Source organism: Ipomoea nil, unplaced genomic scaffold, assembly GCF_001879475.1.
Source record: "Ipomoea nil cultivar Tokyo-kokei standard unplaced genomic scaffold, Asagao_1.1 scaffold0222, whole genome shotgun sequence".
NCBI lineage: Eukaryota > Viridiplantae > Streptophyta > Magnoliopsida > Solanales > Convolvulaceae > Ipomoea > Ipomoea nil.
In genome coordinates, this window is record NW_017616650.1 from 962,192 (window position 1) to 987,543 (window position 25,352).

General features: G+C 37.7%; 2 protein-coding genes and 1 long non-coding RNA gene across 3 annotated transcripts; all 3 read left to right on the forward strand.

The window, feature by feature from the left end:
* The first annotated feature begins 449 nt into the window (after positions 1-449).
* Positions 450-16,523, forward strand: LOC109193476. The gene is made up of 3 exons (XR_002056288.1): positions 450-460; positions 13,096-13,100; positions 16,009-16,523. It is a non-coding gene; the product is annotated as an uncharacterized LOC109193476 (long non-coding RNA).
* Positions 16,524-16,904: 381 nt separating this feature from the next.
* On the forward strand, positions 16,905-19,066 carry LOC109193417 (protein S-acyltransferase 8-like). The gene is made up of 5 exons (XM_019344280.1): positions 16,905-17,097; positions 17,287-17,463; positions 17,609-17,899; positions 17,978-18,208; positions 18,406-19,066. The coding sequence occupies exons 1-5, from the start codon at positions 17,053-17,055 to the stop codon at positions 18,820-18,822; spliced, it is 1,161 nt and encodes a 386-aa protein (XP_019199825.1). The 5' UTR covers positions 16,905-17,052; the 3' UTR covers positions 18,823-19,066.
* A 1,291-nt stretch (positions 19,067-20,357) lies between these two features.
* On the forward strand, positions 20,358-23,512 carry LOC109193393 (putative amidase C869.01). The gene is made up of 5 exons (XM_019344252.1): positions 20,358-20,948; positions 21,060-21,274; positions 22,392-22,634; positions 22,747-22,948; positions 23,052-23,512. The coding sequence occupies exons 1-5, from the start codon at positions 20,418-20,420 to the stop codon at positions 23,451-23,453; spliced, it is 1,593 nt and encodes a 530-aa protein (XP_019199797.1). The 5' UTR covers positions 20,358-20,417; the 3' UTR covers positions 23,454-23,512.
* The last annotated feature ends 1,840 nt before the right edge of the window (positions 23,513-25,352 follow it).

A 25,352-nucleotide genomic window follows, 5' to 3' on the forward strand; every position in this document is an offset into this window, starting at 1 on the left:
ATATAGTCTCGATGCTTGGGTGTAGGACTAAGTAATCGACACATTTTAGAGCTAAGAGAGCAAATATAAGTTGAGAGCTGAGGATGAACTCATTCTCCTTCAAGCTAGATAGGATCCTCATTATATATATCAGTGCTATTTGATTTTAATTATTATACATAATAGTCAATTTAATCCCCTATCATTACGTACAATATGATTAATTGTACGTATTGGTTAGCTAATTAAGCTAGCTAGGCAAACCAATTCAATGTTTCAGGTCGATATGATCGTGTCTTAGCTACTGAATTGGATGGGCATCCACTTTTAGATTGTCCAATCAGTAGTAGATCAGAAGTCACATTGCATGCATAAACTTCTTATTGCTAATTTTACCAAACAGTACAATACTTTTAATTTGATTTAAGGGAATTCGAAAAATATATATGCCGTCCTTATTTGAATTAGCGTTTTGGATAAAGTCCAGCTAGCTATGTAATCCTAACAGGCCAGGTAAAGGATCATAATGAGATATGACGCAGAGCGGTTACATGAGAAAGAGAGATGAGAAGAAAGCAGGGTGAAAGATATTAGTCAAGATAGCAGTTCAGAGCTTTACACAAAGGTTTATATACAGAGGGTAAACCGTTATAACACACACTTATTCACATATTACACTAATACCCTTTGTGTTGTCTTCCTCAACTAGTAGCTGAGCTTCACCTTCCTTGTCACGTGCACTGCTATCCCTTATTACACTGGAGTATGGAGATCTTGAATACCCAGCTTAGAGATGAAAGAGTAGAACATGGAAATGGGAAGGGCCTTTGTGAATCCATCGACTATCTGAGCAGAAGAGGGGACTGCCAGAAGCTTGATTAATCATTGAGTGACTCTCTCCCGGACTACGTGACAGTGGATGTCTATATGCTTGGTACGCTCGTGAAAGACTTGGTTTTCAGCGATAGCAATGGCTGACTTGCTATCACAAAAGACTGTTGTCGGTTTGCTCAATGTTAGCTGCAAATCTCTGAGTAAAGTGATGAGCCACTGAGCCTCACAAACAGTGGAGGCAAGAGCTCTATACTCTGCTTCCGAGGAGAAATGAGACACCGTTACATGTTTCTTTGATCTCCAAGACACAAGGGCTGCGCCGAGAAATATACAAAAGCCAGTGATTGATTTTCTTGTCTCTGTGCATGATGCCCAATCCGAATCAGAGAAGATATTGAGCTTCATGTCATTGTTCTAAGGATAAAACAGCCCTTGCCCAGGGGCTTTCTTGATATACCTCAGGACACGGTGTGCTACTGTCATGTGATGAGTTGATGGAGAGTCCACAAATTGGCTTAATTGCTAAACTGAATAGGCAATGTCTGGCCTTGTTGCTGTTAAGTACAATAGCCTTCCAACCAATCGTCTATAAGTGTTGGCATCAGTGAGAGGGGTCCCATCTGATTTGCTCAAAATGTGGCCTGGAACTATGGGGGTGCTTGCAGGTTTGCAGCCAAGAAATCCTGCTTCATTTAGGATATCCAAAGCATACTTGAGTTGACACAAATCAATCCTTCCTTAGTTCTGTGTGCTTCAATTCCCAGAAAGAATACCAGACTGCCTAAATCTTTTATCTTGAATGTGACATCCAAATATGTTTTAAGATCTTGTATCATCTGCAAGTTGGGGCTTGTGACAATGATGCCATCAACATAAACAAGGATGGCAACAAAATTCTTTCCAGACCCCTTGGTAAACAAAGAAGGATCGGCTTTGGACGGTTGGAACTCCATGTTAAATAGAGCATTGTTAAACTTTGCATTCCACTGCTGGCTGGCTTGTTTAAGGCCATATAGTGATCTTAGAAGCTTGCAAACTTGGTTTGGTTTCTGCACTTCGAATCCGGGTGGAAATAGCATGTAGACCTCTTCATCTAATTCACCATGCAAAAAAGCATTATTGATGTCTAGCTGATGAATATGCCAAGCCCGTGATGCTGCCAAAGCTAAGAATGTACAAATTATAGTGAGTCTTGCTACGGGAGAGAAGGTCTCGATGTAGTCAATCCCGAGCTGTTGAGTATACCCCTTGGCAACTAGTCTTTCCTTGTACCTCTCCACTGAACCATCTGCTCTGAGTTTTATCTTATATACCCACTTACATCCGATTGGAACCTTGCCGGGGGGAAGCCTGTCAAACACCAAGTGTTATTATCCTGAAGAGCTTTGATCTCTGCTGCCATGGCTTCCTTCCAATGTTGGGATTATATGGCCTGATTATATGAACGTGGTTCATCAATAAATGTAACTGCCATGGAGAATACTCTGTGATTAGTGGTAGGGCTACTGTATGAAACCACTTTGGCTAAGGTGTGAGGAGAATATCTCTGTTCACTAATAGTTTCACAGTAGTAGTCATCGAGTTTGCATGGTGCATGACGGTTTCTCTAAGACCTCCTAAGCTGAACAGAAGGAAGAGGGCTAGACTAAAATTCAACATCAACTTCGTGGTTGTCATTATGAAAACCGATGCCATCATCTTCTCTCTCAGACCTCCCAGGTTGAACGGGAGAAGATGTGCTAGACTGGGGTTCATCAGGGACTTCTTGGTAGCCACCATGGAACTTGATGCCACTGTCTTGGCTAGGTAACGGAATATCAAAATCTGCCAAGGACTCATTGTTTTGCTGCTGTTGTGGAGTACTTGATTCAGAATAGCCAAAATCGACAGAGATTGGGATAGTGGGTAAGGAACACTCAATCACCTCCTCATGTGTTTGCATAGTATGCTTTTCTTTCATATGAAATTGATCTTCATAGAATATCACGTCTCGTGAGACAAATGTGGATTGCTCTTCTATATCATAAAAAAGATAACCTTTGATGTCAGCCGGGACACCAATGAATATACACTTCCTTGCTCTCGGAGCTATCTTGTGCCTTGCATGAGCTATCGTGGTAGCGTAGCAGAGACAACCAAAGACTTTGAGGCTACTGATGTCAGGGTCCTTGTTGTGCAGCTTCTGATATGGACTCATGCCTTCAATAACATGTGAGGGCAATCTGTTTATTATGTAAGTGGCATGGATGATACATTGACCCCAGAACTTCAACGGCAAATGAGCTTGAAACCGTAAGGATCTGGCAACATTAAGGACGTGCTGATGTTTTCGCTCAACAATGGTGTTCTGCTGTGGAGTGTACACACAAGACCGGTAATGGATAACTCCCTTTTCTGAAAAGAAATCTGTCATGTTGAATTCGGAGCCATTATCGCTTCGAATAACCTTAATTAGAACTCCGAATTGAGTGAGGACAAAGGAATGAAATTTCTTTACAAGCTGCCTTGCTTCTGATTAGGGGCGGACCTACAGTGGGGGCAACTGCCCCCACTCACCCCACGCCAACCCCCACGCCATATATAACCCTTGTATGTATATATGTATGTATATATAGTACAAGGTTTAAGTATAAGTAGATCAAAACAGCTAATATTAACAAAAGTGAAGTTAGCCTAGATGGTAGAATGTGTGTGTAAGTTTGAGGAAGGTTAGGGTTTGATTCTAGCTTATGGCGTAAATGCATATATTTTGGCAATTTGAATAATAGTGGCTTCAAAATAGTTAAACTCTCAAAATATATGTATATACTTTATAATACTTACAAATTATGGCGTAAACGCATATATTTTAGCAATTTGAATAATAGTGGCTTCAACATAGTTAAACTCTCAAAACTTTATAATACTTACAAATTATGGCGTAAACGCATATATTTTGGCAATTTGAATAGTGACTTCAACATAGTTAAACTCTCAAAATATATGTATATACTTTATAATACTTTCAAAATATATGTATATAGTTTTGTATGGGAAACGGGGTGATGAAATAAGGAAGGAAATGAATGGTTTACGGGGGAGTCGTGATCCTGATTCTTTGGCATGGTTTAGGCAGCTTGATGAGCAGTTGAGTGTTGTGCTAGCTTAGGAGGAGGCTTTCTGGAAGCAACGTGCAAAGCAGCACTGGCTTCAGGGAGCTAACAGAAACACTAAATTTTTCCACAAGTATGCTACTTACCGGAAGAAGAAAAATGTGATCCAGAGACTAAAGGATGATGATGGTGTATGGCGTGAGGGCAGTGCCTTGGACTCAGTAGTTGCGGATTATTATAAGCAAATTTTTACTTCAAGTGGGAGTCTGGGGAGTTTCAATGTGGATACCATGCAGTCTCGTGTAACCAGAGAGCAGAATGATGGGTTACTGCGCCCCTTTGAGGCGGAGGAGGTACGGAGTGCTTTATTCTCTATGGGCAAAGACAAATCTCCAGGTCCGGATGACATGAATCCGGGCTTCTACCAGGCCTTCTGGGATATTATTGGTAAGGATGTCTCTGATTTTGTTCTTAATTGTTTGTCTGAGAAGTCTTTCCCTACGAATTTGAATGATGCCAATATTGTTTTGATCCCCAAGAAATGCACCCCCGTGTCTGTGTCTGATTTAAGGCCAATAGCTTTGTGTAACGTGCTATATAAGATAATGGCAAAAATGATTGCTAATCGTATGAAACCGTTACTTGAGGGTATGATTTCTGTTTCGCAAAGTGCATTTTTACCTGGTAGGCTGATCACAGACAATATACTAATTGCGTCTGAGGTTGATCATTATTTGAGGAGGAAACAGTTGGGGCAGGTTGGGTGGGCGGCCTTAAAGCTAGATATGGCGAAGGCTTATGACAGGATGGAGTGGCCTTTTGTGCAGTAGATGTTGATTGGCCTGGGGTTTGATGATAGATGGGTCCAGCTGGTAATGTTGTGTGTGCAGTCCGTGCGTTACAGGGTGCTAGTCAATGGGAAGCCAACTGAGGAAATTGTGCCCACGAGGGGGCTAAGACAGGGAGACCCATTGTCTCCTTACTTGTTTATAATATGTGCTGAGGGCTTATCATTGTTGTTGCAGGACTCTCAGGCAAAAGGGCTATTGCATGGTTGTAGAGTGGCTAGGGGGCACCTTCTATTTCGCATTTATTTTTTGCAGATGATAGTCTGCTGTTCTTTATGGCTAATTTACAGGAAGCACTGGAGGTGAGGAAGTGTCTGGGAGTTTATGAGGCCTATTCTGGGCAGGCGGTTAATTTTCAGAAATCAAGCATTACGTTTAGTCGTAACACACAGGTGGAGATGAGGGAACTGGTTGCGAATACTTTGGGGGTGGGCCAAGCTGATGATTTTGGCAAATACCTGGGATTGCCTTCTGTTATAGGTCGCAATAGGAGTGTAGTTTTCGCATATGTTGAGCAGAAATTGAGCCAGAGGTTTGGCTCATGGAACAAGAGGCTGTTATCTAAAGCAGGGAAGGAGGTGCTTTTAAAGAGTGTAGCTTAGGCAATGCCTACTTACACTATGAGCATTTATTTGCTCCCTTTATCTTTGTGTAATGCTTTAGAGAAGTTGATGAACAGGTACTGGTGGGGTCAAAGAGGCTCACAGGGCAGTATACACTGGATGTCCTGGGATCGTATGTGTGTGCCTAAGAAGTTTGGGGGCATGGGATTTAAGCGTTTGCATGAGTTTAATGTTGCACTGTTGGCCAAGCAGGGGTGGCGACTTTTAACCAACCCGGAGTCACTTGTGGCTCGTGTATTTAAAGCCAGGTATTATCCTACTTCCTCGTTTTATGAAGCCACGATTGGTGGTAACCCGAGTTATGCTTGGAGAAGTATTTTCGCAGGTCAGGCGTTACTCAGATCTGGTTGCAGGCGGAGAATTGGTAATGGAAGGGCCACTGGGGTTTTGAATCATCCTTGGCTGCCTGATGCTGTTGATCCCTATGTAGTCTCGACTCACCCACACCTGAGCCAGGATCTTCTGGTTTCAGACTTAATTGATAATGCCACCAATGGGTGGAATGATGAACTGGTACATGAGTTGTTTGCCCCCCGTGATATTTTGTTGATTAAGCAGCTCCCTGTTAGTTTGAATGTGATGATGTTTGGTTTTGGGACAGGGATCTAAGGGGTTGCTACTCGGTTAAGGATGAGTACAGAAGGTTGGGAGAAATATATGGCCCGTGTTTGCCTGTATGGGGTAATTTATGGAGTTTGCAGGTTCCCCCTAGATGGAGAATTTTCTTATGGAGAGCTCTGTCTGACATCTTGCCCACTCTCAATAATTTGATTAATAGAAGGGTGGATTTGGTTAATATTTGCCCAGCTTGTGGCTTGGAGGAGGAAAATATTATGCATGTATTATGTTCTTGTCCTTATGCTACACAAGTGTGGAATTTATCTCATCTGCTTATCCCTTCTTTTGATAGCAGGAATTTTAGGCAATGGACAGAACAATGGCTTGGCAATTCGGCCACTTATAGCTCGGAGGCTCAAGGGAGGATATGTGGTTTGTTGTATGATGTTTGGACAGCCAGGAATGAGGCGGTTTGGGATGGTTGTCTGCCGATGCCTATGGTGGTGGTCAGGAGGTTCACGGCAAAGTGGGCTTCTTGGACTGCTGCTGAATAGCAACGCATCTCCTCACGTGTATTGTATGTGCCCCCGGATCCGGCTCCTATAGTTGATGATGGTGTGTTATGTCGTATAGATGCGGGCTTCCATGGTCCGGATCATGTGCCAGCTTATGGGTTCGTAGTGCAGGAGAAGGATGGAATCTTTGTGGCGGTAGGGAATGGACCTCTTATTTGCCCTTATGACCCCCTTTTGGCGGAAGCAATGGCTTTGTGTGAGGCTCTATCATGGCTGATGAATAATGGCTACTCAAGGGTTTCAGTTTACACTGACAGTCTCGTCTTGGTTTCCAGTCTAAAACATGCTAGTTCGTTTCGTACTTATTTTGGTTATGTTCTGCAAGCTTGTAATCGTTTATTAGATTCTATGTCTAGAACATCAGTAATTCATGTACGCAGGGATGCTATACAGGCTGCCCATGATATGGCTAAGCATGTATCTGCCTCTTTGGCACGTTCTCTTTGGAGGGATATTCCTCCTGCTTTTCTTGAGCCTGGAATGGCTAATGCAATTTAAGTTGGTTGGCTTTCAAAAAAATATTAATAATAAGATAATGTGTTTTCTATTAATAATAAGATGTGTAATTTATAATGTGTTTTCTGTTAGAATTATTTCATCAAATTAATTATGTTTTATATTTTGTTATAAATATTTTTTTTTAATTTTCGTTCATATCTAACAATATTTACGGCTAACTTCATATGTGTAATTTATAATGTGTTTTCTATTGATAATAAAATGTGTAATTTATAATGTGTTTTTAGAGAAAAACTAATTCATTAAATCATGAATAAGAGTGTTCACAAGGAAAGATGGAGGAGAATCAAACCATTCTCCGCAACCTGACTCAGAAAAGGCCTCCCTAGCAACAATATGGGCGGCACTATTCGCAGATCGCTTTACACAGTAGAATCTAACATCTACAAACTCAGAAGCTAAAACTTTGATGTCCTCAATTAAAAAACCAAAACTAGAATTAAAAGACAGTGAATGTAAAGCATTAAAAACGGTTTTACAGTCTGTCTCCACATCAACATCTCCCATTCCAGTAGACTTTAACCAACTCAAAGCCTCTCGTATGCTCAGAGCCTCCGCCTCCTTAGCCATATAAAGCCCCGGAATCCTCATATTCTTGGCCGCTAGGAAAACGCCATTATCATCTCTCAGAACCCAGCCTAGCCCCATTTCATTACTTTCTTGCCTCAGTGCTACATCTGTGTTCAACTTTAGTCTCCCATGCGCTGGTTTTGACCATGGCACAACATTCAAATGTTCTTGACCCCTTGGAGTTCCCTCATTCTCACTCCTCCAACAATCCAGGAACACCATAGACCTACGCAGCACCACATTCATATCAAAAACCACACCCTTCCACACACTATCATTCCTGCTTCCCCACACACCCCAACAAGTCATTAGAAACTTAGGCAGAGTTTCAACATCTAACAAATTAATAGCCCAAAAAAACCAATCACTTATACTATTACCAGCAAAGTCACTGATTTGTGGCCACCCCAGCTTGTTCCACAGTTGAGCCACTTTAGCACAGTAGACAAACAAATGAAGGGCTGATTCTTGCACACAACTGCACATATGACAATACAAATTGCATTCAACATTTCTTAACTGCAGAATATCCCGTGTAGGGAGATAAATAGAAGCCAACTGCCAACAAAAATTCTTCACCTTCGGGGGAATATGAAGGTTCCAAATCTTGTTCCATAGGCGGTCATCTGCTGCCACCAAAGTGAGATGCTTGTAACAAGACTTAACAGTGTAAGCCCCCTTTCTGATCCCATTGCCATATCCACTGATCTCGCGGCTTTCGATCACTAACAGGAATATTTAAAATCAAGTTAGCATCGCGGGCATTAAAAACATCTTTAACACACTCAACATCCCACCCAGTACCATGCATATTCATAAGAGAGGACACCGGAGCCGCTCGGACTGATGGATGCAGGTCAGTTTCCACATATGGATTGTCATCTACCGGGAGCCAAGGATCCGCACCAATAGTAGTCTCACCCCCATCACCAATTGCCCTTCTACACCCCTCCTTCAAACAGCTTCTAACCTCCAACATGCCCCTCCAAACAAAAGAAGGATTACTCCCCTCCCCAGCTTCAAAGTATTCACAGCTAGGATAATAACGTACCTTAAACACGCGAGCAAGTAGACTAGTGGGGTTCGTAACCAATCTCCATGCCTGTTTGCCAAGTAAGGCCAAATTCATCTCATGCAGGCGCCGAAAGCCCATTCCACCATTCGCCTTGGGCCTTGACAACCCTTCCCAGGAGCGCCACCTTATACCACGGCCATCCCCAATCCTCCCTGTCCACCAATACTGATTCATAATGACCTCCATCTCTCGACACAGGCCAATGGGTAGCAAGAACACCGACATAGCATAAGCCGGCATCGCCTGCAGCACATTCTTCAACAGGACTTCCCTCCCAGCTCTAGACAGAAACTTCGCATTCCACGACCGTACCCTAGACAGTATCCGGTCCTTCAGAAATCCCAGGATGGCCTTCTTCCTCCTATCCACAAGCGAGGGTAACCCCAGATATCTTCCACTAGTCAAACCCTCCTCCACTCCTAGTATATCCACCACATCATTCCGAATATTCTGCGGCACATTAGCACTAAAACAGGCAGCAGATTTATCATAATTAATATACTGACCCGATGCCTTAGCATAGGTATCCAGGACATACCTCATCTGCACACTTTCCTCTACAGTAGCACGGTGAAACAAGAAGGAGTCATCCGCTCATATCATAATTAATATACATATTTTTTTTTCGCTCATATCTAACAATATTTATGGTTAATTTCTTAATTGTTTCATCTTTTTTAAGCTATCTCTTTTGTTCTAATGTTTCGCCCCCACTGAACAAAATTTATGGGTCCGCCATTGCTTCTAATTTACTCTGCATTAGATGAATCCAACTAAATCTAGAAAAATCATCAACTATCGTTAGGAAGTATCGTTCCCCTTTTAAAGATTGTATTGTAAATGGCCTCCATATATCAATGTGTATGAGATCAAAGTGATTTTTGGAAGATGTAGTGCTCAACGGAAAAGGAGAACGTTTGTGTTTTGCTAAGTGACATATGTCACGTGCAATACTCTTATTAACAGAAACATCAATGTTTTTCTACAAATGTAGTTTATTGATAGGGAAGTGACCCAATCTTTGGTGCCACAATTCACTCCCAGTACATTGAGATACAAAGTGCAGCCTAGGTGACTCCATTAGAAGATATAGTCCCCTGTCCTCTTTAGCTATACCACCCATCACTCCATTATTCTCCTAATTAGACACTGTCCAGGCATAAAAATCAAATTGCAGTTTGTATCATGTATAAGCTTGCTGACTAAAATATGTATCATGTATAAGCTTGCTGACTAAAATAATGTTGAATTTAAAGGAAGGGATGTGTAAGGCTTCTTTGAGCCACAGATTGTCAGTTAGCTTTACGTTCCCTAAGTGTTGAACCTCAATAATTTGGCCAGTGGGTAAGTTGACTTTAGTTCCAGTTGCCTGACGATGGTTAGCAAAAAGTCCATGGAACAAACTATATGGTTCGTTGCCCCTGAATCAAGAATCCAAGAAGGTTCGCACATAGAGAAGGAATTGACAAGAGTGATGGGGTACTTGCCTTTGTTATCGGGTTGCAGCTCTTTAAAATTGGGAACCAAGGACACAACAACACTGGTTGAGCTCAGAGATTGGTTGGCTTGAGGCTGCAGAATGGAAATAATCTTCTGCAATTGTTCTGAGCATATTCCCAGATCCCCTATCACTGCTGCAGTGTTCTGAAATTGCTTGCCTTTTGATTTGAACCCTAGTATCCACCCCGGGGGATAACCGTGCTTTTTGTAGCACTCGTCCACGGTGTGCCCTGTCATACCACAGAAAGTACACTTTGCCTTCGCATTACCAGCTCGTTTGCCATTGTAAGAGTTCAGATAGGCAGCCATTAATTCATCAGAGTCATTAGTTTTCCCAATAGCATTAGCATGGCTAATATCTGTGTTGCCTAAAGTCATATTATTCACAATAATCTGTCTTTCCAATTTCTCAGCCATAACGAAGACTCTATAAAGCTCAGGCAGTGGATCTAACACAAGCACATTAGACTTTAAACCATTATAATCATCATTAAGGCCTTGTAAAAACCTGATCGCCTGGTCTATGTCATGTTCTGATCGAATTTGTTCGATGAGGTCGCATTTGCACCGTGGATCGCATTTGCAGTGAGGAATTAGTCTGGGTGTATTCATTTCTTCCAAGAGCGTTCGGCTTTTAGTGTAATAATCGTTCACGCTCATCGCTCTTTGTTTCAGATCGTAGATCTCACTTTGTAGCATAGAGATCCGTTGAGCATCACGTTGTGCAAACCTTCTTCTCAGATCCTCCCATACATCTTTCGCATTATCTAAATGCATGACGCTTTGTGCAATGGAAGGTTGAACAGACTGGAATAGCCACGAACAAATCAACAAATTGCAACGCCGCCTCCAAGTAATATGCTGAGGCTGATCTCTGTTCGGCGGCATGAGGCTACCGCCGATGAGGCTCCACTTGTTCTTCACTTCAAGAGCTATCCGCATAGAGATGCTCCATGTTCCGTAATTCGAGCTTCCTGTTAGCAGCGGACTGATGAGCACTGCGCTTGGATTGTCATTGATGCTAAGACGGAGAGGATTCTCCAGCTCCTCTGCGCTAAGATTTCTGTGTGTTCGCGATGGCGAGTTTCTCTGTGGAATTGCCATGGAAGGAGTTTGGATCGGTGAGTGGATGATCAGAGTATTAGGTTGAGCTCCCAGACTAGCTTCGCCGGTGCCTATGAGGGCGGCGGCATAAGAGCGTAGCTCTGATACCATGACGCAGAGCGGTTACATGAGAAAGAGAGATGAGAAGAAAGCAGGGTGAAAGATATCATTCAAGATAGCAGTTCAGAGCTTTACACAAAGGTTTATATACGGAGGGTAAACCGTTATAACATACACTTATTCACAAATTACACTAATGCCCTTTGTGTTGTCTTCCTCAACTAGTAGCTGAGCTTCACCTTCCTTGTCACGTGCACTGCTATCCCTTATTAAGATAAACTAGTATAAATTGCTTATAACTAACGTAACTCATCAAACCAAGATCAGAGCTACTAATATATAGGCCGTCTCATGTGGAATACAGTGAAATTAAAGTTAGAATGTTGTGGGTGTGAAACATGCAAGCTAATTAAGTAAAATTCTATACTACACATAATACATATGAGATAGATAGAATTATTTTACATTAAATTAGAGCTAGCTTGCTAGGTAGATACGATAAAGAAAGATGGAAATTAAACTAGGATGGAGATGGAGATGAGAAGAAAAACGTAACGTAGGTAGCTAGTTATAGTATGTATATAGAGATGCAATAATGTATAGTAGTGTAGTAATGCGGGTAGTAGCTTAGGGCGGTATGCATGCATGCATATATGCAATTAAAGATGGATAAATGAAACGAACATTATATTATATTATATTGATTTAGAGTGAAGGTGACCTGTTGTGGCCCTCATGCCGCTAATACTGATACATGAATTAGATCGATGTTGGCCTGGTTTCAACATGATTGACCTACCAACTGCAATTAATAATCTTGCTTGCATTTTTCGTTCTACGTATACTACATACTATACTCTGATTGATAGATAGATAGATCTTTAATTAATTTCAATTCTTATATATCTGGATCGATATGATCAATTTAATCTGTCTGCCTGCAGCCTAGCTATAAATTGCCCTGCACGAACCGCACCTTCTTTATCCCATCTCAGCTCACTCATCCACACAAATCCACCCATCTCCTTCTTAATTAGCTTAATAATTTGCAGAAGATAATAAGATGGCGATGCCCAAAACACGCCGCCGCTGCAGCTTCTTGCTTCTCTCTTTCTTGCTTTGCTTCATGTTAATCACTGCTCAAGGTACGTACGTAAATCCATATATATATATATCATCTCTGATCAGCAGATCTATCTATTAATATATATAATAATTCCATCTTATATTGGATGGTGGATGCCGCAGGTGCAGGGAGAAATTTGAGAAGTCCAAGTAGCGGTGAATTGGAAGGAGCTAAAAAACATGGAAATCATCATCATCATCAAAGTGTTGTAGTAGTAATTACAAAGAAGGAAGTACCGGGCGAGCTGGAGGGCGCAGTAGACATAGACGACATGGATTACACTCCTGCTCAGAAGAAACCTCCAATTCATAATTGATCCCATCCCATCCAACAATGATAATAATATATATACCAATTCTACCTACCTAGCTGCATGCATGCATGCTAATATAAGTAGATCAGATCCATCCATCCATTTTCTTTTTTGAAAACTATACTTTTTATATACATATACATACAGTTTCAGTTAGTCATTTAATTAAGAGTATGTACGTCGTATGTGGATCGGATCTGATAGATCACCCGGCCTATCCATGTAATTAAGTTGCTTAATTGCTAGCTTATATTAGGCGGGGCGTGGCTAGTTAGTTGCAATTTGTGTACGTTATAATATTATTAATAGTACTGCGTAGAGTTAGTATAGGTATATATGATTAATTAGTTATAGGATCGGAAGTAGTGATGATGAATTTGTATGTATATATAATATTTATAAGATAAATAATATAATATTGTATGTTATATTACTTACATATATAGCGCCAACCTAAAGTACAGTTAGTTTAAAGTATCATCATATCATATCAATTCAATAGATGTGAATATATAGCGCTTCCATCGGTTATGATTTGATGATGCATGGATCTAATTAATTTGATTTTATATATAAGCTAGCTAGGTTGATATATGAAAGATAGATGCATGTAATACGTACGTAATTTCAACCAGGGGCGGGCCAGGAAAAAAAAAAAAAAAAAAAAGAGTTCAATGGAAGCAAAAAGACATAATTATTGGTTTCGATCCCTAAACCATTCAAAACAACAAAACAGCTAAGACCACTAAGCCCTATTTGATAAATGGTTGTTAGCTGATAGCTGTTAGTTAATTGTGTTAATTAGAGGATATAACTAGTTGATAACATTAGCTGTTGTAGAAAAGTGTTTAGTAAATTAGTTGTTAGCTAATAGCTGTTTGATATAACTTCTTTTCTCAAAAAGTTAATTGAAAAAGTTGCTTGGAGTAGCTTTTTAAATTTTAGCATTTTGAAGTTGCAAAAAGTTAATTAACCAAACTTATATTGATATTTAACTAAATCAAACAATTAATAGTGATCAAATAAGCCAAAATTGACCTATAAGTCAATTTTTCTATAATAAAATATTATCTAATTCTATTACAATATTGACCCCCTCCCCCCCCCATATATATATATATAAAAGAACCAAATAATTGAGTGAAACGTGCACATCAATCTCAATTATTAATCTAAGTCTATATCAACTGTCCAGAATGAAAGATTTTTTTTTAAAAAAATGTGGTGGTATTTTGATTTTGTTTTCTTACTTTGAAGTGCATAAGTCGTGTTACTCAATTGCACAAGTTTGAACCTACATGTACATAATTTTGAACCTTCAGATGTATATTATTGTGTCTTCGAGTGTCTTTTAGTGCATATTGTACTGTTGTCCTTTCAAGTGCACATTAATGTACCTTTATGTGCATATTGTTGTTCTTTCGGAATGAGAGGATTATCCTCTCATTCTGAAATTATAATTCCAGTGCACTCCTTCCTTTCGGATCCTCTCATTCTGAAATTATAATTCCAGTGCACTCCTTCCTTTCCGAAAGGAGGGATTGTTCATATGTGTGTGTGGAGGACTGTTTTTTTTTTTTTTTTAAATGAAAAAGAAAGAAAGAAAATGTCCGGCCACCTGTACCCACGACTCAAAATTTCCTTGCCAAGCTACATGAAACAGATTTCCGAAGGTATACCAGCCGCCCTTTCTTCCACTTCCAGTTCCAATCGAGAAGGTCAATTACAAAGCCCATAAGAACGCAAATTATTTTGTGGACCTGCGCACAAATATTTACAATTTACATACTAAATGTTCACAATTTACTTTTTAAAAATTCACAATTTGTATACTACAAACACACGATATTAACATATATATAATTGATTGCCTTGTTTTGTATTCACAATGCAAAATTTCAAATACTACAGTCACACAATATTATCATATTAGGATTTGTGACACTGTATTGTATTCACAAATTTCTTTATATAATTATTATGTATTTGGACTTTAAAATACAATTTATATTCTAAAAGTTCATAATTTCAATACTAAAAATACGTAACTTATACATCGTTTAGGACCAAGATCCACCTGGCTGGTCAATGGTATAACAACTGGCAGAAGAAGACTTGGACTACAGCGATCCAGAAAGCCCATATAACTGCAATCCAAGCCCACATAGCCAAACTACTTCCATAATCTAATTACCCAAAAGCGTATGTTAATTCTGTTGTCCAAGCCCAGGTGGCCCAAACTACCTCCGGAATCCAGATTCCAGACTGTTCCAGCTACCCAAATCTCTACAAACCCTAAAACGATCGATCTACTAGGCCGTAACCCTAAACCTACATAAATATATAATCACCGATGTTCAACTAAATTCTCATTTTGACGGGTGAGACGTTCCTCTGCTCGCAACTCCCATCCCAGCGTAATTTGTTCTTAGGTTAGATTAGATCGATTGTTTGGTGTCTGTGATGAGATATTTGAAGGCTTGTTTCTCAAAACATTCGCAGTGGCCGCCTAAGAGCTTTCGCCTTTCGCCGGGCTTGAGAGCTTATGCTGCTTTCCTTGGATGTCTGAGACACATACATATTATAGCGTTTTTTTTTTTTGTTGTTTGGGACTAAACGTCTGCCCCTTTAGCATGAATCGATGAATTGCTTAAGGGAAGAATGATGTCCCAGATATGAGACTTCCATCCTTTTCACTTTGTCAGCACTGTCTTTTTTTGTTTCCGGTGCTGATCATTGTTGGGTGGTACATATCAATCAAATACTTCAAATACTTCAAATACTAATACTAATACCAATAGTTGGATGGATGTATTACTTTCATATGGTAACTGCTATTGTTGCTCTTGCTTCTTAATCAAGTGTTGATCATCCTAAAACTAAGGCTTGAATTATTTCTCAAAACATTCGCAGTGGTTTGGCTTGCAATTCAATTACAATGGATTCTTTGGCAGAAATTACATTGTTTGACTGGATAGAATTGCAAGTATTGAAATTTATATGTCCCTCCCTATATAACTGCAATTCAACTTGGAAAAATAAAAGGAATATTTTTGTCTTTTAATCTTTATATCACTTCTTATTTTTTAATAACTCTATTCTATTTTTGTGTTTTAATCTTTTTAATAACTCTATTCTATATTAATAATGTAATTTATTAGTTATTTCATATGGGTTCGCAGAAAAGTATATATAAGAACTTGAACCTATTAGAAAGAATTAAAGTTCCAAGCATTTTCTTGAATGTTATTATGTTTTGTTCAGCTTAAACAACACTGCGAATCTTTTTTAAATCGCTTTGTATTACCTGTCTCCTGAAACATGTGTTATTTTATTTATAATAAGCTGGTGGGTGCTGTAGTGAGTAAGAGTTTGGTGTTCACGGCAGGTAGACATTTTAGCTGCTGATTTGATTTCAATTAATCCGGAAGATATACTGTGGATGATTTACTGGAGCTGGAGGGAGACCGACTTTGTTATTAATAGATTTGTATTTGTATTTCTAGTATTTATTTGGAGTTTTTTGTAGTGTAAGGTAGTGCACGAACCACAATTGTTATCCCAAAATAATTCCTGGGAGGCTATTTTGTATGTCTTGTTCTTAGGAAGTATCGATTGTTCAACTTTTGCTTTGATATCTCTGTATTTCATGTAAATTTAAGCTTCATCTTTGAAACACTGCATACCTATGAAGTATGTAAATATTAAACAATTGGGGTTCAGTCTATTTGTTATATCATTTAAATTTATGCTTCATCTATGAAACAGTGCAAATAATATTCATGTTTTCCCACTTGTATATTTTTAGATAGAAAATGAATTGATACATCGTTTATTGCATTTGAAATTATTATATTATAATAATATTAATATTAATTAATAATTATCATCATCAACCTAAAGAGAATATAATGTTTGATTTAAAATTTTCCATGAAATAGTAAAAAAGATTCATATTATGTAGAGTTTTACTATCTGCAACGCAAAAGTAAATAGAGAATGAAATTTCAGATTTTTCAAATATAATATGCTTAAATAAAGCAGAAAGAGAAAAAGATAAAGCAGCAACCATCATTAAATCCACCACCGCATTTGAACCACAGGACAGGACCGCCATTTTGAATTTTTTCTTTGACACGAATTTTTATGTTTAAAGAAAAGGAAATGAGAAAAAGAAAAGAGGGAAAATTGAAAGTGAAGGAGCAATGATTCCATTCCAAGTTACACCAATTTTTTGCATTCTCTTCCTCCTGGCTACCATACTGAGGGTGAGGGAATGGCCAAACCCCTGCGCCTATACCAAGCCTGGAAAGGGAAAAACGTATGTTACTCTACCTCAATTCCAATCTATTTCTACATATTATTTATTTACCTTTCTTGTTTGAGGACAGTGGGTAGGTGTGTGTTAAAGATTGAATTTTTGAACGCGGGTTTGCATAATATATACATGTAACTATTCTTTGCTGTGCTATTTGATTATTGGGGTTGTTTTGTTTTGATTATTGTGCAGAAGTTCCTTCTCAACGGGAGACTGATATTTGGACCAGATGCTAGGTCATTGATAGTAACCTTGATGCTCATCCTCATCCCAGTTGTTATCTTTTGTACTTTTGTTGCAACCAAGTTTCAACAAAGCAGTGCTGCTGGATATGTGATTATGACTGTCACAATCATTTTCACAATATATGTTAGTTGCTCAATCTCTCTCTTAATTGCCCTTTCCAATTGGAAGGCATTTTGACTTTCTTGATTCTATGTATAGTATTTGATGCTCAAACTCATCTACAAAAATTTCAAATGTTAATAATGCCCTATTATATTGGTTGCAACAGGTATTGCTGCTTCTGATTTTAACTGCAACACAAGATCCCGGCATTGTTCCTCGTAATTCTCGTCCCCCAGATGAAATACTAAATTATGAATCTTCTGCCTCTGTTGAAGCTGGTGGAAAAGCTTTGCCCCGAACCAAAGAAGTTATTGTGAATGGTTTAATTGTGAGAGTTAAATATTGCGAAACATGTATGGTGTTTCGTCCTCCGAGGTGCTCTCATTGCTCTGTATGTGATAATTGTGTGGAGCGGTTTGATCACCATTGCCCTTGGGTGGGCCAATGCATTGGAAAGGTATACATATTCTATACATGATAGTGTATATTTTTTGAGACTGAGAGAGAGGCTTATTTGTTGGGGGTGAATGTGCAGCGCAATTATCGGTGGTTCTTCCTCTTTGTTTCTTCAACAGCCCTCCTGTGTGCTTTCGTGTTTTCAATGTCAGCCTTACATATGAAATTTGTTGTGGATGAATATGGAACTGTTTGGAGGGCTATGAAAGAATCACCAGCATCTTTGGTATTGATGGCCTATTGCTTTGTGTCACTCTGGTTCGTTGGCGGTCTCACTGGCTTCCATTTGTACCTTATAAGCAAAAATCAGGTCATATTTGTACTTGTGTTTGGTCATACTTGGATTAACATTTTAAGCATTTGGCATGGATATATAATTGTTGGAATATTAAAAGTCTTGGGCAGCTCACTAGCCTTACCCTTTCTAGCTTTTAACATGGTATCAGAGCAAGCTGATTTGTTGATTAAGGTTTGTTTTGTTGATTAAATTTGGATTGATGATTGCAGACGACATATGAGAACTTTCGGCATAGAGCAGACAACAGGATCAATGTGTACAACAGGGGTTGCGTGAACAATTGCATTGAGGTATTGTGCACAAGAATTGAAGCTTCAAAAAACAATTTCCAAGGATATGTGAATGAAGAATGTGCAAAAACCCCCCGAATCCACGAAGCAGCAGCTGCTTCAGATAATTCCGAGGATAGGAGACGAGTAAAGGTAGAAGATGATGTTGACATTGGGGATGATCTTCTGAAGATATCCCAACGACGCAACTCTGAAGAAGAGATCGGTGATGTTAGAAGTCGAGGCAGCGATACAAAGTCTCCTGAACTTGACTTTGCTGCATTGGGTCTGGAATCCTCCTCCAGATCAACTTACCATTCTAGCTTGGATAGAAGATGGAATTACCCAGCTAGCTGAGGTGCTTGGTTTGAAGTGCAATTTTGAGGTGGTGATAAACTCCGGGCGGCTTGTGCTGCCTGCCTCTTCAATTTATTTTGTGAACTTTACTCGGGCAGATTGTGCCATTCTGTTTTCTGCAATCTTTACCACATGTCGCTTTGTTCTCTCATTTTGAATGTTAAAGGTTGTTCATTGTTGAATTCTTTCATCTGTAAACTGTAGTAATGCCACAACATATACATCCTATCCTACATTTTGTTTATGTTTTCGAGTCATGTATATGATGAGGATGAGTTGCATGCATTTTACAAAAAAGATTGCAAGAACACAACACCAGTAATAGTATGCCTGCCTGCCTGCCTAATCTGTTTAAGCAATTGATTCAAGTTTGAAACTTTGCAGGTGCATCTGTGTTTACACCGGCCCCCAAATCCAGTCTACAAGTTGGACAGTCAACACCTATCTATGATATGATTCCCACTACTTGATCGAGCTCTTTCGGATCCGTGTGAGTTAGGATTGGACTTTGATGTAAAATGATATCGTTTTATCTAATTTAGAATGACTTATGTTTATTTTCTTTCTATTTGATCAATCCTTATCTTTGCAGTAGTAGGTACATACTCAATTGTATGTACATAAACTTAAATATGTAAAGTACATATTTTGTTATGGAAAAGGTAACGAAAATTATAATGGTAAGAGGTTTTTTGTCCAAAATATTATATAGTACAATTATAAAAGCACCTTATACAAAATGATTAGCACTAAAAATATTGACATAAATTATGGATATAACTTTGATTGAGACTTATCATGTTTTAGATAGATATTATGTATCACAATTACAGTATTTTTTTATTGTATGAATGAAAAAAAAAATGCTGGTACTATTTTTAGAAGTTACGGAATGAAGTAATTTTGGGTTTTTGAAAAAAAAATAATAATTTTGGGTGAGCAATATGGCAATCTAGGTTTGCGGGGCAAATTATGATGTGAGCACGTGCTCACTATGTACATGATGCATACGAATCTATATCCGTAATTTCTATATCATAAATTTATAATTTCTCTATAATAAATCTATAATTTCTATACTGTAGCTTCATAATTTTAGATTCATAATTTTTTAGACTTTCGGTGAGCTAAAATTATGAATCTAAAGTATAAATTTTAGCTCACTGAGAGTCTCGAAATTATGGATCTACATTATAGAAATTATAAATATAGATTCGTGGTTAGAAATTATGAATCTAAAGTATAAATTTTAGCTCATTGAGAGTCTAGAAATTATGAATATATAGTATAGAAATTATGAATTCACGGTATAAGAATTATGGATATAAATTTGTGCACACCATGCAAGGTGAGCATGTGCTCTAAGCATAACAATTGGTTTGCGGGCTATAGCCCATACACTAATAAGTAGAAGTGGGCCAGTAATATAACGTGGCGTGTGGGCTCTGAAATTTCCAAATTCACCCGTCACCACTTCGATTGATAATCATATTGTGCAAAATTCTGCTCTGCTCTGCCCAGATCACAAGTTTGTTTTATATATATAAATGCAGGCAGCTAAGAAAGAAGAAAGATGATAGATAGATAGTATAATCATGGTAGTCCTGCAGCTTCGTGTGAGTGCCTCATTTCTTCTTATTGTTCTCCAGCTCCTCCTGGTTCTGGGCAGTTGCCGAGACTTGAACATCGTTGACGCCAGCATAAATGACATACAGCGCGCATTTACCCAGAGAGACCTCACATCTCTCCAACTCGTTGACTTTTACCTGGAGAGGATCCAGGCCCTCAACCCGCTGCTCCGAGCTGTGATAGAAGTGAATCCTGATGCACGAGCTGAAGCTGAGAAAGCTGACAAAGAGAGGGAGGAGAATAGTGAACGAAAAAGGAGTATGATGCACGGAATTCCTGTGCTCCTTAAAGACAGTATATCTACGAAGGATAAGCTGAACACCAGCGGTGGATCGTACGCGCTGCTGGGGTCTGTGGTGGCTCGGGACGCTGGGGTGGTGGAGAGGCTGAGGACGGCGGGGGCGGTGATTTTAGGTAAATCCAGTATGAGCGAGTGGTACCATTTTCGATCAATGAGCATTCCGGATGGGTGGTGCCCTAGAAGTGGGCAGGGCATGGTTAGTCACTCATTCAGCTTCTTTGTTTCAAAATTAAATTAAAGGTTGAATTGATGAAGCCTAATTCATTTAAAGGAATAATTTGATGTATGTATGTATGTATGAATGCAGAATGCATATGTTGAAGGGGGAAATCCATGTGGTTCTAGCAGTGGATCTGCTATATCAGTAGCAGCTAACATGGCTACTGTATCATTGGGGACCGAAACCGATGGATCCATCTTCTGCCCTGCTGACTATAACTCCGTTGTTGGCATCAAGCCCACCGTTGGACTCACCTCTCGATCTGGCGTCATTCCCCTCTCACCCCGCCAAGATACAGTCGGGTAACTACATATATTCATTCTTTTATTCAGCTATATATATATATATATATATATATATATATATATTGTTTTGTCAAGTCAGATGTCATGTAGTGACCTCAACTGGGAAGTCATGAGATCAAACTTCGAGTGGAGGCATTGTTGACAGATAATACAATGTAATATAGTCAGTAGCATTCAAAATATATACAATCGTTATGCGTTGGACCAGTGTCCAGCATGCTTGCTGGACACCGGTAACAGTGCGGTTAGGCACTGTTATCTCCTTTTTTTTTTCTTTTTTTTTTTTAAAAAAAAAATCAGACCGCTTCATTGTAAGAGTATATGTTCATAATTTTATTACTATATGTTAATAACTATACATTCATAACTCCATAACTGTACGTTCATAACTCTATAATTGTACATTCATAACTCCATAACTGTACATTCATAACTCCATAACTGTACATTCATAATTTTCGAAGCTCTATGTTCACAATTTTAGAGCTCTATGTTCATAATTTTATCACTATATGTTCATAATTGTAAGTTCATAATGTTAGAGCTCTTTGTTCATAATTTGATCAATAACTGTACATTCATAATTCCATACTGTAGATTCATAATCTCATAACTGTAGATTCATAACTCCATACCTATAAATTCATAACTCTATAACTGTACATTCATAACTCCATAACTGTACATTCATAATCTTCGAAGCTCTATATTCACAATTTTAAAGCTCCATGGTCATAATTTTATCACTATATATGTTCATAATTGTAAGTTCATAATGTTAGAGCTTTGTGTTTATAATTTCATAATTGCATAACTGTACATTCATAACGGCATAACTGTACATTCATAATCCAAAAAAAAAAATAAATAAATAACGCCGTTAACGGCAAAACGCGCGCGATTTTTTTTTTTTTAACTAAATGACGCGTTTTTTTTAAAAACGACGTCGTTTTGGGCTCGTGTCCACAATTCAATGTGGACACGGGTCCAGGGCATAATTTGCCATATATATATATATATATATATATATATATATATGCTATTCTCATTTCTCACACATAATATTATATATATATATATATATATATATATATATATATATATATAATTGTAGGCCCATCGCGAGAACAGTCTCAGATGCTGTTTACGCTCTGGATGCAATTGTGGGGTTTGATCCAAGGGACTCTGAGGCAACACAACCTGCATCTTACTTCATCCCAAAAGCTGGTTACAAACAGTTTCTCAATAAAAATGGACTAAACGGAAGCAGATTAGGTGTGGTCAGACATCCATTCTTGGCTCTGTCAAAGAGGTCCCTAGCAATTCCAGTTCTTGAGGCCCATCTCCAAACACTTAGGTAATAACATATATATATATATATATATATATATATATAAGCTAAGGGACAACTTTCAATTCATTTTTGTTCTCTTGTGTAACCCGGCCAACATGCTTTTTATGAATTCAAGGGAAAATGGAGCAATTATAATTGACAATCTAGAGATACCAAATATCAATGTCATCCTGGACCCTTACCAAAGCGGTGAATTAGTGGCATTGTTGGCTGAGTTCAAGCTCAGTTTAAACGATTATCTTCAACAACAGCTTATCACTTCCCCTGTCAGATCATTAGCTGATATTATAGACTTCATCAACAATAATCCCAAATTAGTAAGTCTGCATGCACTCATATATATCCCATCCAATTCACCATTATTATTTATATATATTATTCCATGCATCGATCTGATCTGGTTGTGTATTATTAATACAGGAGAGCACCAAAGATTTCAATGGGCTAGAGATATTGGCTGGTGCAGAGCTAACAAATGGGATGAGAGATGAAGAAAAGAAGGGCATGGAGATGATGCAAACACTATCACGTGATGGATATGAGAAAATGATGATAGATAATGAATTGGATGCAATGGTAACAATAGGGTCAGCTGCCTCAACAGTGCTGGCAATTGGAGGGTATCCTGGGATCACAGTCCCTGCGGGATATGACACTGATGGAATGCCATTTGGTTTGTTTTTCGGAGGGCTAAAAGGAATGGAGCCTAAGTTGATTCAACTTTCTTATGCTTTTGAACAAGCTACCATGATCAGAAGGCCTCCTTTTCCCACAATACAACACCCCTATCATTATCATTCTCACCACTGTTTGGTAAAATAGTTAGCCTATAAACTAATTTTAGCTTATTTGACCACTATTAATTGTTTTATTTTGGTTAATTAGTTTTTTTACTCCAAAACGCTAAAATTCCAAAAGCTACTTAAAAACAACTTTTTCAATTAATTTTTTTGAAAAAATAAATTATATCAAACAGTTATCAGCTAACAGTTAATTTACCAAATAGATTTCTACAATCAACTAATGTTATCAACTAATTATACCCTCTAATTAACCCAATTACAGGGCCTATATTTTTTCAATTCATGATTGAGTACAGTGGGAGTCCTTTGCCCGCCTCAACTATTCTAATCTTGGTGAATGGCTTTGAATTTATTTTTTTTTTGAAAAATTTACCTTTCTTTAATTTGTACTCAACTTTAATTATCTTCGATATTGCCTATACAATCATTCTAGTAGTAAATATTTAATTCGTTTTAAAGTGGATCGAAATAGATGAAAATGAAAGGAAGGCAAGGCTGTACTCACTGTTTACTTGCCAATTGCCATCCATACATGGAAACCAAGATTTATAAAACTTGATCTATTATTCAATCTTTGTATGGAGTTTGAGTACCAAAAATAATAATAATAATTTTACACTTGGAAATTTTTACGGAATAAGTCAACTAGTTAGTTTTATTTTATTGAGTGAGATTTGTTAAACTTTCAACAAGGTAAAAGTACAAAATTAGGGAGTCAAAAAAAAAAAAAAGAAGAAGGTTAAGTCTCCTTTTGTAGGAATTCTATTACATGAACACATGTTGCATGCTATAATTTTTTGCAAGTTTTAGTTTTAATTTTTTTTGCAGGTAATAATAATAATAATAATAATAATAATAATAATAATAATAATAATAATAATAATAATAATCCTTTATATAATAAAGCTATATGGTTTGGGAAATAATTAATGTTACAATTAATGCCACAACATCCTTTATTATTTTTTTTTTAAAAAAAAGCACAACATTTAAAAAATAAAATAGCTATATATTATATAATCATATAAAAATATACTTTTGAAAAATAAAATAACTATATATTATATAATAATATAAAAAATGTGTTCAATTAGAGTTTAAATTTACACATACAAAATTTGAAATTTGCTTTCCAAATGTAATTATCTTAGTTATTATTCGTATTGTGAAAATTATAATATAGATGAAATACAATTAAGAATAAATCAATGTAATTATGTAAATTCTCTCTATAAGTTTATTTGAATATGCACATAATTATAGATTATATTAACCATACAAAATTATAATTATAATTTTAATTGTAATTGTAATTTTGTATTCTATAAAAATAATAAATACTTGACCAATGGAAGCTCAAAAATATTATTATATTAAATAATTTAAAATATTTTAGTTTTTCTATTTTTATTTATATTTATAATAACATAATTTTTTCCTGTGCATCGCGCGGGTGAATTACTAGTAATAATAATAACAACAACAAGAAAAATCCAAACACCTTGTCAGATGACATGTAGTGACTCCCATATGGGCAAGGCCGATTTTTATATTTTTGTGGCCCTGTTCGGATAAATAAATAAGGCCCTACCAAAATTAAAATCTATAAAACTAATACCGTAATTTTATTATCTAAATATATAACAAAAAAAATTATCCACACATCACACGGATAATTGGGCAATTATTTGCTCGAAATCAAGCAAGGATAACATAAAAAAAGGGCAATTATTTGCTCGAATTCAAGCAAGGATAACATAAAAAAAAAAAACATAATCGATACAACCCATTTCATCAATTGCACTATATAATATTCGTTGTTATAATTTTAAGATTATAACAAATCTTTTCCGTGCAACGCACAACCCAAAATCCGGGCCTGCATATGAGAGGTCATGAGGTTGAGCCTCAATGAGGC

Bases quoted from the DNA above. Each gene is read 5' to 3' on its own strand.
- LOC109193417 (XM_019344280.1), top strand. From the start codon at position 17,053: ATGGCCAAACCCCTGCGCCTATACCAAGCCTGGAAAGGGAAAAAC. The intron at 17,098-17,286 runs GTATGTTACTCT...ATTATTGTGCAG, and splicing joins AAGCCTGGAAAGGGAAAAAC to AAGTTCCTTCTCAACGGGAG. The intron at 17,464-17,608 runs GTTAGTTGCTCA...TGGTTGCAACAG, and splicing joins CAATCATTTTCACAATATAT to GTATTGCTGCTTCTGATTTT.
- LOC109193393 (XM_019344252.1), top strand. From the start codon at position 20,418: ATGGTAGTCCTGCAGCTTCGTGTGAGTGCCTCATTTCTTCTTATTGTT. The intron at 20,949-21,059 runs GTTAGTCACTCA...GTATGAATGCAG, and splicing joins CTAGAAGTGGGCAGGGCATG to AATGCATATGTTGAAGGGGG. The intron at 22,949-23,051 runs GTAAGTCTGCAT...TTATTAATACAG, and splicing joins TCAACAATAATCCCAAATTA to GAGAGCACCAAAGATTTCAA.